Raw genomic sequence first — 15876 nt, 5'->3', positions numbered from 1 at the left:
AGTCTGTGAGGCAGAGATGGGGATAAGATTTTTTTTATATCTTTATTGGAGTATAATTGCTTTACAATGTTGTGTTAGTTTCTGCTGTACAACGAAGTGAATCAGCTATAAGTATACATATATCCCCATGTCCCCTCCCTCTTGCGTCTCCCTCCCACCCTCCCTATCCCACCCCTCTAGGTGGTCACAGAGCATCGAGCTGATCTCCCTGTGCTATGCAGCAGCTTCCCACTAGCTGTCTATTTTACATTTGGTAGTGTACATATGTCAGTGCTACTCTCACACTTTGTCCCAGCTTCCCCTTCCCCCCTCCACGTCCTCAAGTCCATTCTCTACATCTGTGTCGTTATTCCTGCCCTGCCACTAGGTTCATCAGTACCATTTTTTTAGACTCAGTATATGTGTATTAGCATACGGTATTTGTTTTTCTCTTACTGACTTACTTCACTCTGTATGACAGACTCTAGGTCCATCCACCTGTTACGTTCCTTTTTATGGACACTTAGGTTGGGGATAAGATTTTGAGTTAGATACAAGCTAAGAAGAATAAGAAAACATGCTTTCTGAACTAAGAAGATGGTTTGATTCTAAGATTAATGTTTCTTAAAGAGCAAAATATTGCTCGTTTTTAAGGTTTACAGTGATTTCTTATTTTTTGAGAAACTTTTTTTTAAAATTGAAGTATAGTTGATTTAAAATGTTGTGTTAATTAAAATATTGCTTTTTATAACTATATTCTTTCTAGAGTACTTTCTTTTAATAACTAGTTTCATTTAGAAAAAGTATAAAATAAAGCCTGTGGATATCTCTTAGAAATTTTGTACAACTGTTACTCTAATAGTGAATATGTGTGTGTGTGTTTTCCCCGCAGAATCTCCCTGGAAAAAGAGACATGAATGTCTGCAATGATATTTCCTGACAAGAAGTTGATACGAGAGAAGAAAAGGAGATCGACAGCTAGTGAACAGAATTTTGAATAACCAGGATTTTTATATTTATCACCTCCAACTACAGCCTTCTGTTGCCTGTTTTTAAATCAGAGATCACTACAATCAGAACCAAGACAAGGCAAAAGGATACTTTTCTTCTGTATTTTTTGAGATTAAAAAAACCTGAAATGTCTAGGAAACAAAACCAGAAGGGTAAGATTCCATGTGGGCATAAATTGTTAAAAGCATAGTTGTGGAGTAATGATCACCATTTCTATCTGTACATAGTTTTGAGTGTTTTGAGTGATGTCATGCTTTTCCTCACCTAGTGCAATACTACTGATAGTTATAACTTATCTTTCTGTCATGACTGCACAATTAATTTTAGAAGAGTATGGAACATTCACAGCTTTATCTGTTGTGCCTTTAACTACCTAAGGATTTGTGGATATTAGATTATAGCTTTTTGTGTTACTAGTTTCTGAATTAATTCATATAACAATTGCTTTTCTACTCTTATAAACTTATTAATATACTTTTAGGAAAGCCAAATGCATCTTGAAAGTGCACTTTTTGGAGAGTGAACATATGTTATAAGGGGTAGGAGATAACTTACTACAGGATATTCTATATACTGTGAGTTGATGTTTCTTCGGAGGCAGGAAATGAAGCAAGAGTAAATGCTTCTAGTCATTGATTCCTTCTTTAGCTTTCTTTCTGGGATTATGACTCTAGCTTTTTGTATAAAGTAAAATATAAGTTGCAAAGAGTCAAGAAGTATCAAGAGTACTTATAAGGAGGAAGGGACAACAAAGACGATGAAGTCACTTTTTCAGCTTTCCAAGAATAGCTGCGAAAATGTAAAGGGACAAATAGCACTAGAACTGTCACACATAACTGGAATATGTTTGTTAAAAGAATGACCATAGCTATCCTGGATTTTTTCCCCCTCAATTTAATTTTCAATTTAAAGTTAATGTTCTTTAATTCAAAACAAAGCTGTAGACCCAGGTCTCACATGTTAAATATGAAGGAAATGCTTAAAAAAAATTTTTTTAATGGAGTATAGCTTATTTACAATGTTGTGTTGGTGTCAAGTGTACAGCAAAGTGATTCAGGTATATACAGACACACACACACACATGCATACCTACTATTCTTTTCCATTAGGTCATTATAAGATATTGAGTATAGTTCCCTGTGCTATAATTAGGTCCTGTTGTTTACCTGTTTTATAGGTACAGTAGTGTGTATCTGTTAATCCCAAACTCCTAATTTATCTCTCCCCACCACTATCCCCTTTGGGAACCATAAGTTAGTTTTCTACGTATGTGAGTCTATTTCTGTTTTGTAAATAAGTTCATTGTATCATTTTTTTAGAGTCTACATATGAGTGATATCATACGCTATTTGTCTTTCTCTGACTTACTTCACTTAGTATGATAATCTCTAGGTCCATCCATGTTGCTGCAAATGACATTATTTCATTCTTTTTTTTATGGCTGAGTAGTATTCCATTGTGTGTGTGTGTGTGTGTGTGTGTGTGTGTGTGTGTGTATCACATCTTTTTTATCCATTCGTCTGTTGATGGACATTTAGGTTGAAGGAAATGCTTTTAAACTTAATTTTGACTGGCCAAATCAAAAATCTCATTATACGAAAACAATATACCACAGCTGCTTGCGGTTTTGAAAGCTGTAGTTTCATTGTATAGAAAACCTGTATAAAGAAAATCTGAGATCTAAGGAATGGTTAGATTACTAAAGAAGCTGAACTCTTCTGTGGAGTGAAACTTATCAACTGAAAAGTTTTTAAAATTTCATCTAAAAAGTTTAATATTTAATTTTTCCTTAAAAAGTTGACTTCAGATTGCTTTGACCTTTTAAAAACTATAGAGTCTTTGTTTATTTCATGCCTGTGTTGTTCCAGAGCTGTAAAAGAGTATCATTGCTTTCTATAACTGCTATCCAGCTGCTGTAAAATGAATATAAATTTTAGACCACATCATAGGCATTAAGTGCTAACAAATTTCGATTGAACGTAGCCTAGATTTACGCTTAGTTGAAACAAAAGAAAGCTTATATGTTGTTAGGACTTTCTCTGAAACAAATATATACATATATATAACTGATATTTGAACCCCCCAAAATACAAAATACTTATAAAATTCTATCTCATTTAATTCATTTATATATTTTAAATTTCATAGTTTTGGGTTTTATTAGTCCAAATAATTATACTTACTTTATCAGCTTAGTTAAAATACATTAAAAAGATAGATACTATGGTAGTTTCTGTTCTCTAGTGACAACTCATTTACTAAGTGTCATGTAATGAGTTATGTTTTTATTCCACAGTAGACCATGTTTCCATATTTTCCTATATCAGTAATACTGGTAAATTTCTTATTTAATGCAATATTTAGTGGAGTTAAACTTGTATGGCTTAAATTAAGGTCAATTTCAGCTGCAGCCATTGATTGCTCCAAGCCTTTTAGCCAACACCTAGCAGAAGTCAGATCAGTGCTTCTCAAAGTCTGATCTGTGAACTAGAGAAATATTTTTAAATGGAGACTGTTTAGAAACTTTTATTTTTTTGATGTTGACCATTTTTAAAGTCTTTATTGAATTTATTACAATATTGCTTCTGTTTTATGTTTTGTTTTTTTGGCCGCGAGGCATGTGGAATCTTAGCTCCCCGACCAGGGATTGAACCAGCACCCCCTGTATTGGAAGGTGAAGTCCCAACCACTGGACCCCCCCCCCCCCAGGGAAGTCCCTAGAAACTCTTTTATAGTGATTTGACAGTGCTGTGACATCCAGACCCTTTCAAAACAGTTTTATTGAGGTATAATTTAAATACTATAAAATTCATCAATTATAAATGGACAATGTTATTATTTTTAGTAAAAAAAATTTTTGGCCTCGCCGTGAGGCTTACAGGATCTTAGTTCCCTGACCAGGGATTGAACCCAGGCCCTCGGCAGTGAAAGCACTGAGTCCTAACCACTGGACTGCCAGGGAATATCCTGTTTTTAGTAAATTTATGCAGTTGTGCAACCATCACCACAATCCTATTTTAAAACACCTTCCTCACCCCCCAAATTTACTCTTACCTGTTTACAATCAATTCCTGCTTTCAACCCCAGGCAAACACTGATCTACTTTCTGTGTCTTTAGTTTTGCCTTTTCTAGAGATTTCATATAAACAGATTAATACAATATGGTTTTGTGTCTGGTTTCTTTCACTTAGCGCAATGTTTCTGAGGTTCCTTAATGTTTTTTAATGTATCAGTAGCTTGCCCCTTTTTACTGCTGAGTAGCGTTAAGGTATAAAAAGGAAAAACCCTGTTTCTTTTTACACTCTACTACACATGATGTTTGTGTGACCAGAAGTGTGGATGTTCTTCCCACATTGACCAATTCTCTGATACCAGCTGGGTGTCCCTACAATCCAATTCAATTCTGACACTGTCTACTTGGAGTTAGCGTTACATCCCACAGGTTAAGGGCTCAGTCCCTCAAGACTGCTCCCACTTCAGACACCAATCGTGAGTAGTGGATTCCCAAGTTATCCACCCCTCTGTCCAACTTGGCTACAAACGGGTGGTTTCCACGACCCCCTCCTCAGGTTCAGTGATTTGCTATAATGCTCACAGAACTCAGGGAAACACTTACTACTTTTACTGGTTTATATACATAGAAGAGAATGTGATAAAGAATACAGATGAACAGCCAGATGAAGAGGTATATAGGGTGAGGTCTGGAAGGGTGCCCAGTGCAGGAGCTTCTGTCTCCATGAAGTTGAGGTGTACTACCCTCCTAGCACATGGATGGGTTCACTAACCTGGAAGCTCTCTGAACCCCATACTTCAGAGATTTTTTTCAAGGTTTTATCACATAAATGTGATTGAGTATTAACAACTCATCTCTAACTCCTCTCTTTTCCCTTACCCAACGGATGGGTGTGGGGCTGAAAGTTCCAAGCCTTAATTATGGCTTGATCTTTCTGGTGACCATGCCTCCATCCTGAAGCTGTCCAGGAACCCACCAAGTTGCTTCCTTAGAACTAAAGATGCTCCTATCACCCAGGAAATTTCAAGGCATTTGTGATCTCTTAGGAACTGGAGTCAAATACCAAATATTAGAACAGAAGATGCTCCTAGCTCCTTTACAGCTTAGGGAGTTACAAAGGTTTTACGAGTACTTAGCCAGGAACTGGGGATGAAGACCAAAATATTTATTTCTTATTATACTACAATATCACAGGTTGTATCACATTTTGTTTATCCATTTACCAGTTGATTATTCATTTGGATTATTTCCAGTCTTGACTATTATGAACAATTATAAATTATGAATATTTGCTTACAAGTCTTTGTGTGGACATACGTTTTTGTTTCTCTTGGAGAAATACCTAGGAGCAGAATTGGTTAATTTTCAAAGAAATTGCCATGCCAGACTGTTTTCCGAAGTGGCTGACCATTTTATAATGCCACTGGCAATAAATGTTGGTTTTGGATGCTTCATATCCTTGCCAACACTTGGTATGGTGGCTTTTTTATTATAGCTCTTTTACTAGGTGTGTACTGATATTTCATTGTGGTTTTGATTTGTACTTCCTTAATGACTGATAATGTTGACTATTTCTTCATGTGATTATTAGCCATTTGTATATCTTTTTGGGTGAAATGTCTATTTAAATTCTTTATTCATTTTTACAAATTGGGTTGTAGGTCTTCTTCCCCCCCACAATTTTTTTTAATTGAGGTATAGTTGATTTATAATATTATATAAATTTCAGGTGTACAACATAGTGATTCACAATTTTTTTTTTTTGTGATTCACGATTTTTAAAGGTTATACTCCATTTATAGTTGTAAGAATTTTTTATTCTGAATACAAGTCCATTATCAGGTACATGATTTGCAAATATATTTATATATTTTCCCAGTCTGTGATTTGTTTTTTCATTTTCTTAATGGTGTCTTCCCACCGCTCCACCCCCCACCCCACCCCCGCACCATGTGGCTTGTGGGATCTTAGTTCGCCGACGAGGGATCGAACCTGGTCCCTTGGCAGTGAAAGCGCAGAGTTCTAACTACTGGACCGCCAGGGAATTCCCAATGGTGTCTTTTTAAAAGTGAAAGTTTTTAATTTTGATAAAACCCAGTTTATCTTTTCTTAAAGTATAGTATAATAAGTAAGGTGTAGAGTAAATCCTCCAACCTTTTTTCCCCCAAAGCTTTATTGGCTATCCTGGTTTCTTTATGTTTCCTTAGAAATTTAGAATCAACTTGTCAATTCATACAAAAATATCTGCTTGGAATGTGATAGAGGTTGCATTAATCAATAGATCAATTTGTGGAGAATTGTTATCTTAACAATAGTGAGTCTTTCAATTCATGAACATAGCATATCTCTACATTTATTTAGATCTTACTTTCTCTCCGTAATGTTTTATAGATTTAAGCGAATAGACCTTGCACTTCCTTTGTTGAGTTTATTCCTAAGTAATTTATTCTTTTTTTAATTTTGGTTGCACCAGGTCTTAGTTGCAGCAGGTAGGCTCCTTAGTTGCAGCTTGCTGGCTCCTTAGTTGTGGCACATGAACTCTTAGTTGAGGCATGCATATGGGATCTAGTTCCCTGACCAGGGCTTGAACCCGCGTCCCCTGAATTGGAAGTCGGATTCTTAACCACTGCGCCACCAGGGAAGTCCCAGTAATTTATTCTTTTTGATGCTGTTGTGAGTGAGACATTTGATTTTTGTTGTTGTTAAACTCACTTATTAGTTCAAGTAGTTTTTAGTTGATAACTTAGATTTTCAGTATATAATGCTGTGTCCTCTGTGAATAAAGTTCGTTTTCCTCCTCTCTTCCATTCTAGATGACTGTAATTTCTTTTTTCTTGCCTTTTGCATGGGCTTGAACTTCCAGTATATTGTTGCAAAGAAGTGTGAGGGCAGGCATCTTTGCCTTGTTCTCACTCTTGAGGAGAAGAAGCATTTAGTCTTTTACCATTAAGTATGATGTTACCTGTAGGTTTTTCCTAGATGCCCTTTATCAGTTTGAAGAAGTTCCTCTCTCTTCTTATCTTGCACCTTGCTGAGTTTTTACATGAATGGGTATTGGGATTTTGTCAGATGTTTTTTATGCATCTATTTCAGTGGTTCTCAAACAGGGATGATTTTGCTGCCTAGGGGATACATGGCAATGTCTGGAGACATTTTTAGTGGTCACAGCTTGGGGCTAGGGTTCTATTGGCATCTAGTGGATTTAGGTCCAGGATGCTGTAAACATTCTGCACTACACAGGACAGCTCCACACAACAAAGATGTGCTTGGCTTTATTTAAAGTGTCAATACTGCTGAAGTTGAGAAACTCTGATCTATTGTTATGATCATGTGTTTTTGTCCTTTATTTATATAGAGCATTATATTAATTAATTTTCATATGTTAAACCAATTCTGCATTCCTGGTATGAATCCCACTTGGTCATAGTATGTATCTTTTTTTATGTTACTGGTTTCTGTTTGTCATAGATTTCTACACCTGTATTCATGAGAGATATTGGTCTGTAGTTTTCCATTCTTGTGATGTGTTTGTCTAGTATATGATTCGTTCTGGAAAATATGCCATGTGTGCTTTAAAAGAATGTGTATTGATTTGTTGTTGGGTGGAGTGTTCTATCTATGTCAGTTAGGTTGGGTGATCATGATGTTCAAGTCATCTATATCCTTACTAATTTTCTGTTTACTTGTTCTGTCATTTACTAAGAGAAAAGTATAGAAATCTTCAGCTGTAATTGTTGAATTGTGTGTGTATTGTTCCTTTCTACTCTGTCAGTTTTTTTGTTTGTTTGTTTTTGTTTTTTGCAGTACGCGGGCCTCTCACTGTTGTGGCCTCTCCCGTTGCGGAGTACAGGCTCCGGACGCGCAGGCTCAGCGGCCCTGGCTCACGGGCCTAGCTGCTCCGCGGCATGTGGGATCTTCCCATACCGGGGCACGAACCCGTCCGTATCCCCTGCATCAGCAGGCAGACTCTCAACCACTGCGCCACCAGGGAAACCCTATTCTGTCAGTTTTTAATTCACATATTTTAGGACTCTGTTATTAAGTGTATATAGATTAATAATTGTTATATTCTGCTGATGTATTGATTTTCTTATCATTACAAAATGTTCTTTTTATCTCTAGTAATATTTAAAGTTTTAGTTTTTCTGCTAGTAATATAGCCGTTCCAGCTCTCTTACAGTTACTGTTTTCAGGGAATATATTTTTCATCCTTTTACTTTAAATCTGTTTGTGTCTTGGAGTCTAAGGGGTGTCTCTTGTAGGCACCATATAGTTAGATCTTGCTTTTTATCTAGTCTAACAACTCTACATTTTGATTATTTAGTCCTTCACATTGAAAGTATTTATCAGTATGATTGGGTTTATGCCTGCCATCTGTTGTTTTCTATATGTCTCATTTTTATTCCTTTGTTACTCCTTTATTTCCTTCTTTTGTGTTAAACATATTTTTTAGTGTTTTTTTTTTTTTTTTTTTTTTGGCTGCGTTGGGTCTTCGTTGCTGCACGCAGGCTTTCTCTAGTTGCGGCAAGAAGGGGCTACTCTTCGTTGTGGTGCACAGGCTTCTCATTGCAGAGGCTTCTCTTGTTGCGGAGCATGGGCTGTAGCTGCGCGGGTTTCAGTAGTTGTGAACAGGCTCAGTAGTTGTGGCGCATGGGCTTAGTTGCTCTGCGGCGTGTGGGTTCTTCCCGGAGCAGGGATTGAACCCGTGTCCCTTGCATTGGCAGGCAGGTTCTTAACCACTGTACTACCAGGGAAGTCCCTCCTCTGATTTTTTTAAGCTATTTTAAAAATAGTTATTTTATTAGTGATTGCTCTAGGTTGCAATATGCACCTTTAACTTACCACAAGCTACTTCAGGCTAATACTGACTTAATTCTGGTAAAATACAGTAACTTTGTTCTAGTATAGCCTCATTGCCTCTCCTGTTTTGTTTTGTTTTGTTTTATTCTTCTTTTTACAGGGTAATTTTATTTTATTTTGTTTTAACTTTTTATTGGAGTATAGTTGATTTACAATGTTAGTTTCAGGTATACAGCAAAGTGAATCAGTTATACATATACATATACACTCTTTTTTTTTTAAGAGATGTTACTCTTAATCTGAAAATAGTACTTCAAGACCAGTAAGAAGTACACGAATCATCTATTAAAAACATGGATAATATATTTTAAAAAGCAGTTCTCAGAAGATGAAAAGCAAATCATAAATAAACATATAACAAGCTAGTCGACCTCTTTTATACTCACAATAAGAAACTGCTTAGCCCATGGGCTTTGCAAATGTTAAATGATATAACCCAGAATTTGAGATGATGTGAAGAAACAGACTGTCTTGTTTTTACTGGCTAGAGTGTGAATTGGTTACATCAGAAGAGTGGAAGCTTTCCATGATCCTGAAAAGAGGCTTTTTAAAAAATTAATCCTTCCCTACCAGATGAGGTAGGGAATCCTTCCCTATTCTGCTGAATAATATATAAGCCCTAGTTTGTTGTCCAAACATTTGTTTGTTTCTTATTTTTTTTAAAATGCAGTAAAATAAATATGATAAACAAGCCTGGGGAACTGGCTTCAAAACACATGGAAAGCCGTGCAAGAATCACAGCAACATTTATAATCAGTTGTTGCAGACATTGAAACAAAAGCTGAGGCAAGACTCATCCTCAGAGGGCTGGAACCCAAGCCAGGCTTGTCATTTGTGACTTCCACCTTGGCCTGAGTGAAGATGTAGATACGTTGAGAATGAACAGAGTATTTTCAGTCAGAAAGACCTGAATTGGGGACCCATTTCCCTCTCAATGGGAAATAATAATAGTTTCCTGTTTTTAAATTAATTAATTAATTAATTTGGTTGCACCGGGTCTTAATTGCGGCAGGCAGGCTCCTTAGTTGTGGCAGGCATGCTCCTTAGTTGTGGTTCCAGGGCTTCTTAGTTGCAGCTCGCTGGCTCCTTTAGTTGCGGCATGTGTAATAGTTTCTATTTCATAGCAGTGTTTGAAGTTCAAGAGATGACAGTGTACAGAAATAAGATATGCATATGTCATTTGTTTAGATATCATCTCATGAATAATACTATTTAACACAAAATATTTGGAGACACAGTTCTAAGGGTTTATGTATATTACCTTGTTTAATTCCTCACAAAAATACCCTCTAACGTAGTTGCTTTTCTTATCTCTGTTCTGCAAATGAAGAAGCTGAGGCACAGGGATATTAAATTATTTCCCCAACGCCTCAGAGCTACTAAGGACCAAATCTGGAATTTGGTGCCAGACTGGGATTTGGTATCCTTAAACAGTCTGCTATATTGCTTCACTTGCCAGGCTTACAATAATAGCTTCATAACCAGCTTAGCAAACTGCAGTTTCTCCTTCTGTTTTGTACTATTATTTTCACATATATCTATGTATGATATAACTATATATGATAATTATGACAATATCATGTTATTTATTGTTTTAAACAATCTTATACCTTTGGGAGAAATTTGGAGAAGAAAAGAGAAAAAAATATATACATAGTCTCTTTTTTTTTTAAATTAATTAATTAATTTATTTTTGCCTGTATTGGGTCTTCGCTGCTGCGTGCGGGCTTTCTCTAGTTGTGGCGAGCGGGGGCTACTCTTCGTTGCAGTGCACAGACTTCTCATTGTGGTGGCTTCTCTTGTTGTGGAGCACGGGCTCTAGGCGCGGGGGCTTCAGTAGTTGAGGCACACGGGTTCAGTGGTTGTGGCTTGCGGGCTCTAGAGCGCAGGCTCAGTAGTTGCAGCGCACAGGCTTAGTTTCTCCGCGGCATGTGGAATCTTCCCGGACCAGGGCTCGGACCCATGTCCCCTGCATTGGCAGGCGGATTCTTGACCACTGCGCCACCAGGGAATTCCCCATAGTCTCTTATATTTACCCAAATATTTACCATTTTGAGTACCCTTAATTCCTTCCTCTGGACTTGAGTTCCTGTCTGGTTTTATTTCCTTTCAGCCCGAAGAATTTCCTTTAGTTGTTCTTGTAGGGCAGATCTGACAGGAATGGATTCTTTTAGCCTTTTTAGAAGTCTGGAATGTTTGTATTTTAACCTTCATCTTTGAAGGATAGTTTTGCTGCATATAGACTTCTTCTTTGACATTTTTTTTTCTTTTAGCACTTAGAATATGCCATTCCACTGAATATGTCATATTATTCTTTGTTTGTGATGAGTCATTTTTCTACTGTTGCTGTTAAGATTTTCTCCTTGTCTTTAACAGTTTGACTGTGATACAGCTTGGTATGGCCCTTTTGGGAATTTCATCAAATGTTGGCCATAATTTCATCAAAAAAATTCTTTTTTCTGCTTCTTTCATTCTCTCCTCTCCTGCTAGGAATCCTGTTATATGTATAGTGGTAAGCTTGGTGTTATCCCACAGGTGATTGAGGCTCTGTTCATTTCTCTTGTTTTTTTCCTACTTTTCAGATTGTTTAATTTCTGTTGATTTCTTTCTTTTTTTTTTTTTTTTTTTTTTTGGCGGTACGTGGGCCTCTCCCGTTGCGGAGCACAGGCTCCGGATGTACAGGCCCAGGGGCCATGGCTCATGGGCCCAGCCACCCCGCGGCATGTGGGATCCTCCCGGACCGTGGCACGAACCCACGTCCCCTGCATCGGCAGGTGGACTCCCAACCACTGCGCCGCCAGGGAAGCCCATCTGTTGATTTCTTTTAAACTTCACTGATTCTTCTGCCATCTCAGATCTGCTATTAGGTCTATGTAGTAAGCTTTTCATTTGGGTATTGTATTTTCAGTTAGACTTTCTTTTTAGCTCCTTTTCATAGTTTCTATTTCTCTATTGAGATTCTCTATTTGCTGAGTTGGTATGACCATATTTTCCTTTAATTCTTTGAATATACTTATATTAACTGTTTTGAAGTCTTTGTTAAGTGCACCAGCTGAACCCTCTCAGAATAAGTTTCTATTGACAGGTGTTTGGGTTTTTTCCTGTATATGAGTGAATCTTTCTTTTCTTAAAGCTTTTTTAAAAAGTGGATAGTTTAGATAATATATTGTGTTAACTCTGGATTGGTATTAATTTTCGGAGGGTATTTAAAGAACTAGTCTGGACTTAAAACTGAAGAATCTACCTCCTCCATGTGTTCAGCCACTAATATATCTGCACATTTTTAAATTCTAATTTTTATTATTTATTTATTTATTTTTTGCGGTACGCTGCGGCCTCTCCCGTTGCGGAGCACAGGCTCCGGACGCGCAGGCCCAGCAGCCATGGCTCACAGGCCTAGCCGCTCTGCGGCACGTGGGATCCTCCCGGACCGGGGCACGAACCTGCGTCCCCTGCATTGGCAGGCGGACCCTCAACCGCTGTGCCACTAGGGAAGCCCCTGTAATTTTTATTTTTTAGCTTTGTTTTTTTATGGATTGTCCCTGTGTCTGCAGTGTTCAGTGCTCAGCCAATGATTTGGACCAAGGTTGTGCTCAAACATCTCAAACCTATAGACTCTTATCCTCTGCTGATTGATCTATGTGGGTTGGAAAGCACATTCAAAATTCAGACAGTTCTCAATTTTGCTTTGACTTTGACTTTGCACTGGTCTCCCCTGTACATGTACAGAGTTTCTCATTTAGTTAGGGATGTGTAGAAAGTTTATCTAGCTTTTCATTTTTCTGTTTTTTTTTTTTTTTTTTTGGCTGCACCATGTGGCTTGCAGGATATCAGGTCCCCAACCGGGGATGGAACCTGGGCCCTCTGCAGTGAAAGCATGGAGTCCTAACCACTGGACCGCCAGGCAATTCCCTATCTAGCTTTTCTATGGCTCTTTCATTTCCAGGATTTCCCTGTTAAATTTCCTATTTGGGGCTTCCCTGGTGGCGCAGTGGTTGAGAGTCCTTCTGCCAATGCAGGGGACACGGGTTTGTGCCCTGGTCCGGGAGGATCCCACATGCCGCGGAGCGGCTGGGCCCGTGAGCCATGGCCGCTGAACCTGCGCGTCCAGAGCCTGTGCTCTGCAACGGGAGAGGCCACAACAGTGAGAGGCCTGCGTACCGCTAAAAAATAAATAAATAAATAATTTCCTATTTGTTTACCACTCAGCCAACCAAGACTCCAGCTTCAGAGTAGCAAAGCAGCAAGTTTTTCTATTCATTTCCTACTGAGTTCTGCACTTGAGCTGATGGAGCTGTGAGGCTTTGCCCTCCTCTCCAGATCAAGGTAGCTTTCTTTGGCAGTAAAGCTGCTGATTTTCATGGTTTGCCCTGCCCTGATAAAGCTGTTGTTCCCCAGGGAGCTGGAAATAGGAGAATGGGAGCAGTCCTAGGCAAGAAGGGTACAGACTCCACTGTTTTGACATAAGGCCCTGGCAGGTTCTTAGTAATTTGTTGTGTGCCTTTGGTTGATTTCCATAGCCCTGAAATGGTTGTTTTTGGCAGTTTTGTTCAGTTTAATACTTGTGTTTTAAGGAGAGGACTTGCTGAACCCCTCATGCCATCCTAGCCCTTCAGCCCGGTTTTATTGTATTTTATAAAAGCATTGGTCCTCAAAAGGATTAGAAATTAAAACAACAACTAGTTCTTTATCATAGATTGTTTGGCTAGCACTGAGTTAAGTAGTGGCACTGAGTTAAGTAGTGGCAACAGAGGGTGGGTCTTTAGACCTTAAATGGTCTACTGGTTCATGTGGCTTACTAGTTAACTAGGTAAGAAATGTTTCTGCCAGAAATCTCCTGTGGGCCTTACCCTTGGTTTATGTATACTGTTTGTTGGACACCTAAATGCCGAAAATCACGAGATAAACAAAAGAACCTGTGAGTAGAACCTAAGGCAAATATTTGAGAACCTATCAGGCTTATAATATGAATTTATAGTGGAATAGATATACATAACTTTTTACATTTTTCTGACTGATCTCTGAACCCAGCACTGGATTATAGAAAACCAACTCTAGGGGAAACCCAAGGTTGGGAATATAGGCTTAGTTGTGATTCCCACAGGTTACTAGTGTATCTTATATTATTCCTAATTGGCCTTTAGAAACTAGAGAAGGGTGAGACCAAACGTTGTAATTTTTTAAATATTTTAAGAGTACTGATTTTGTCAGATAATTTTGTCTCTCAAACTTAACCATGTATCAGAATCATCCTGGATATGGAAAAAAAAAAATTCTGAATCACTATCTCTGGGGGTGGTATATTAGACTCTTTTTAACAGTCAGGTTTGCTAATATTGTTCTAGACGTAAAAACTGTTTGCCTATCAGTGTCTAACTATATCAAGTTACAATGATAAGAGCAAATTCATATGTAGTTTTTTTGTCGACTTCATCTTGCATTTAAATTTGGTTCTCTCTCTTCCTCTTTTCTCCTTTGTAAAACTATTCAGCTATAAAATACCTCCACATTTGATATTTAAACCTCCGAAACACTAAAACAGCTCACTCAAATTTCGTAGTTGATCATGAATGACCATTTCTTTATCCTGTGGTACTTTTCGTCTTATACGGAGGTACCTATATGTTTCTCTCCTCCCCTCCTCTCCTCAACTTTTTTTACCTTGTAAAACTGAAATTCTGTACTCACTGAACTGTAACTCCCTATTCTCCCTTCCCCCAGCCCCTGAGAGCCACCATCCTACTTTCTGTCTCTGTGAATTTGACTGCTGTTGATAACTCATGTAAGTGGCAGTCCCTTGGGTGAAGCAAAGAGAATAGAGCAGCTGAGAAGCTGAATGCTGACAAATCCTGGAGCCAAGTGGACTGCAGTTGATATAGAAGGCCTTCTGGGGTGTGAGGGGGCACTTGTGATCCCCTATGCTCTGGGATAGGTTTGAGGTAATGTAGGTGCCTTGGTACAAGCAAACAAATTCTCTCTGGAAGAAGGTAACCTCACAAATTACTTTTACCATAAATTTTAAAAATAGAGTGTTTAGTATACAATAAAACATAATTAGAAACATGAGGCAATGAAATAACAACAATATGGAACAAGAAACGATAGAAATAGAAATGATACACAGGAGACCCAAATATTGGAATTATCCAAAACAGACTTAAAACAGCTATTCTTAGAAGGTTCAAGGAAATAAAGACAACTTGGAGAAATTCAGCAGAGAACTGGAAATCTTGAAAATCCAACAATCTTGCAAGGATCACATGAGCTAAGTTCTCAACAGAAACGATAGAAGCCAGAAGACAGTGGAATGATATCTTTAAAGGGCTGAGTAAAAATAGCTGCCAGTCTACAGTTCTATACACATCATCTACAGTAAAAATATGCTTCTGGAATAAAGAGCAAATAAATGGTTTGAACAACAACAGAACACCAAAAATGAACCAAAATAGAAATCATCACTACCAGAACCCCATTGAAAAAGTACTAAAGGTATTGAATACAGAAGAAAGACTACCCAGTTGGAAAGTTGGAGATGCAAGAAGGCACGAACAGCAATGAAAACCACAAATTTGTGGGCAAATCTAAATGAATATTGATTGTATAAAACAATAAGAATGTTTTATTAAGTTTTAAAAATATATAAAGAATAATACAAAATCGATGGCCCATAAGTTTGGAGAGGCATAAGCTTTCTTGCTTTGTCAATGAAGATGGTAAAGCTACCAACTAATATTAGAATTTTCAAGTCAATAATAGATGTTATAATCTCCAGGGAAACTATTAAATTGAAAGCATAGTTACTACATGCTACAACACAGATATACTTTAAAGATATTACGCTAAGTGAAATAAGCCCATCACAAAAATATAAATACTGTCTGATTCCACCTGTATGAGGTATCTAGATTAGTAAAATTCAGAAAAACAGAAAGAAGAATGATGGTTGCCAGGGGCTGGGGGACGTGGGGTGTTGTTGAATAGATAACAGAGTTTTAACTTTGCAAGATGAAAAA

The 15876-nt window shown here is 37.7% G+C and overlaps 1 protein-coding gene across 2 annotated transcripts in view; it reads left to right on the top strand.

Moving 5' to 3' along the window:
• Positions 1-15876, top strand: part of SPATS2 (spermatogenesis associated serine rich 2) — a 136203-nt gene that overhangs the window by 59177 nt on the left and 61150 nt on the right. For both annotated transcript variants that reach the window (XM_060166322.1, XM_060166323.1), the window contains exon 2: positions 872-1142. In XM_060166322.1, coding sequence (XP_060022305.1) covers positions 1118-1142 — 25 coding nt within the window. In that variant the 5' untranslated portion in view covers positions 872-1117. The remainder of the gene's footprint in view (positions 1-871; positions 1143-15876) is intronic.

Source organism: Lagenorhynchus albirostris, chromosome 11 (genome assembly GCF_949774975.1).
Source record: "Lagenorhynchus albirostris chromosome 11, mLagAlb1.1, whole genome shotgun sequence".
NCBI lineage: Eukaryota > Metazoa > Chordata > Mammalia > Artiodactyla > Delphinidae > Lagenorhynchus > Lagenorhynchus albirostris.
Note: the sequence above shows the minus strand (reverse complement) of the source record. Positions and strands in the feature narration are given on the sequence as shown.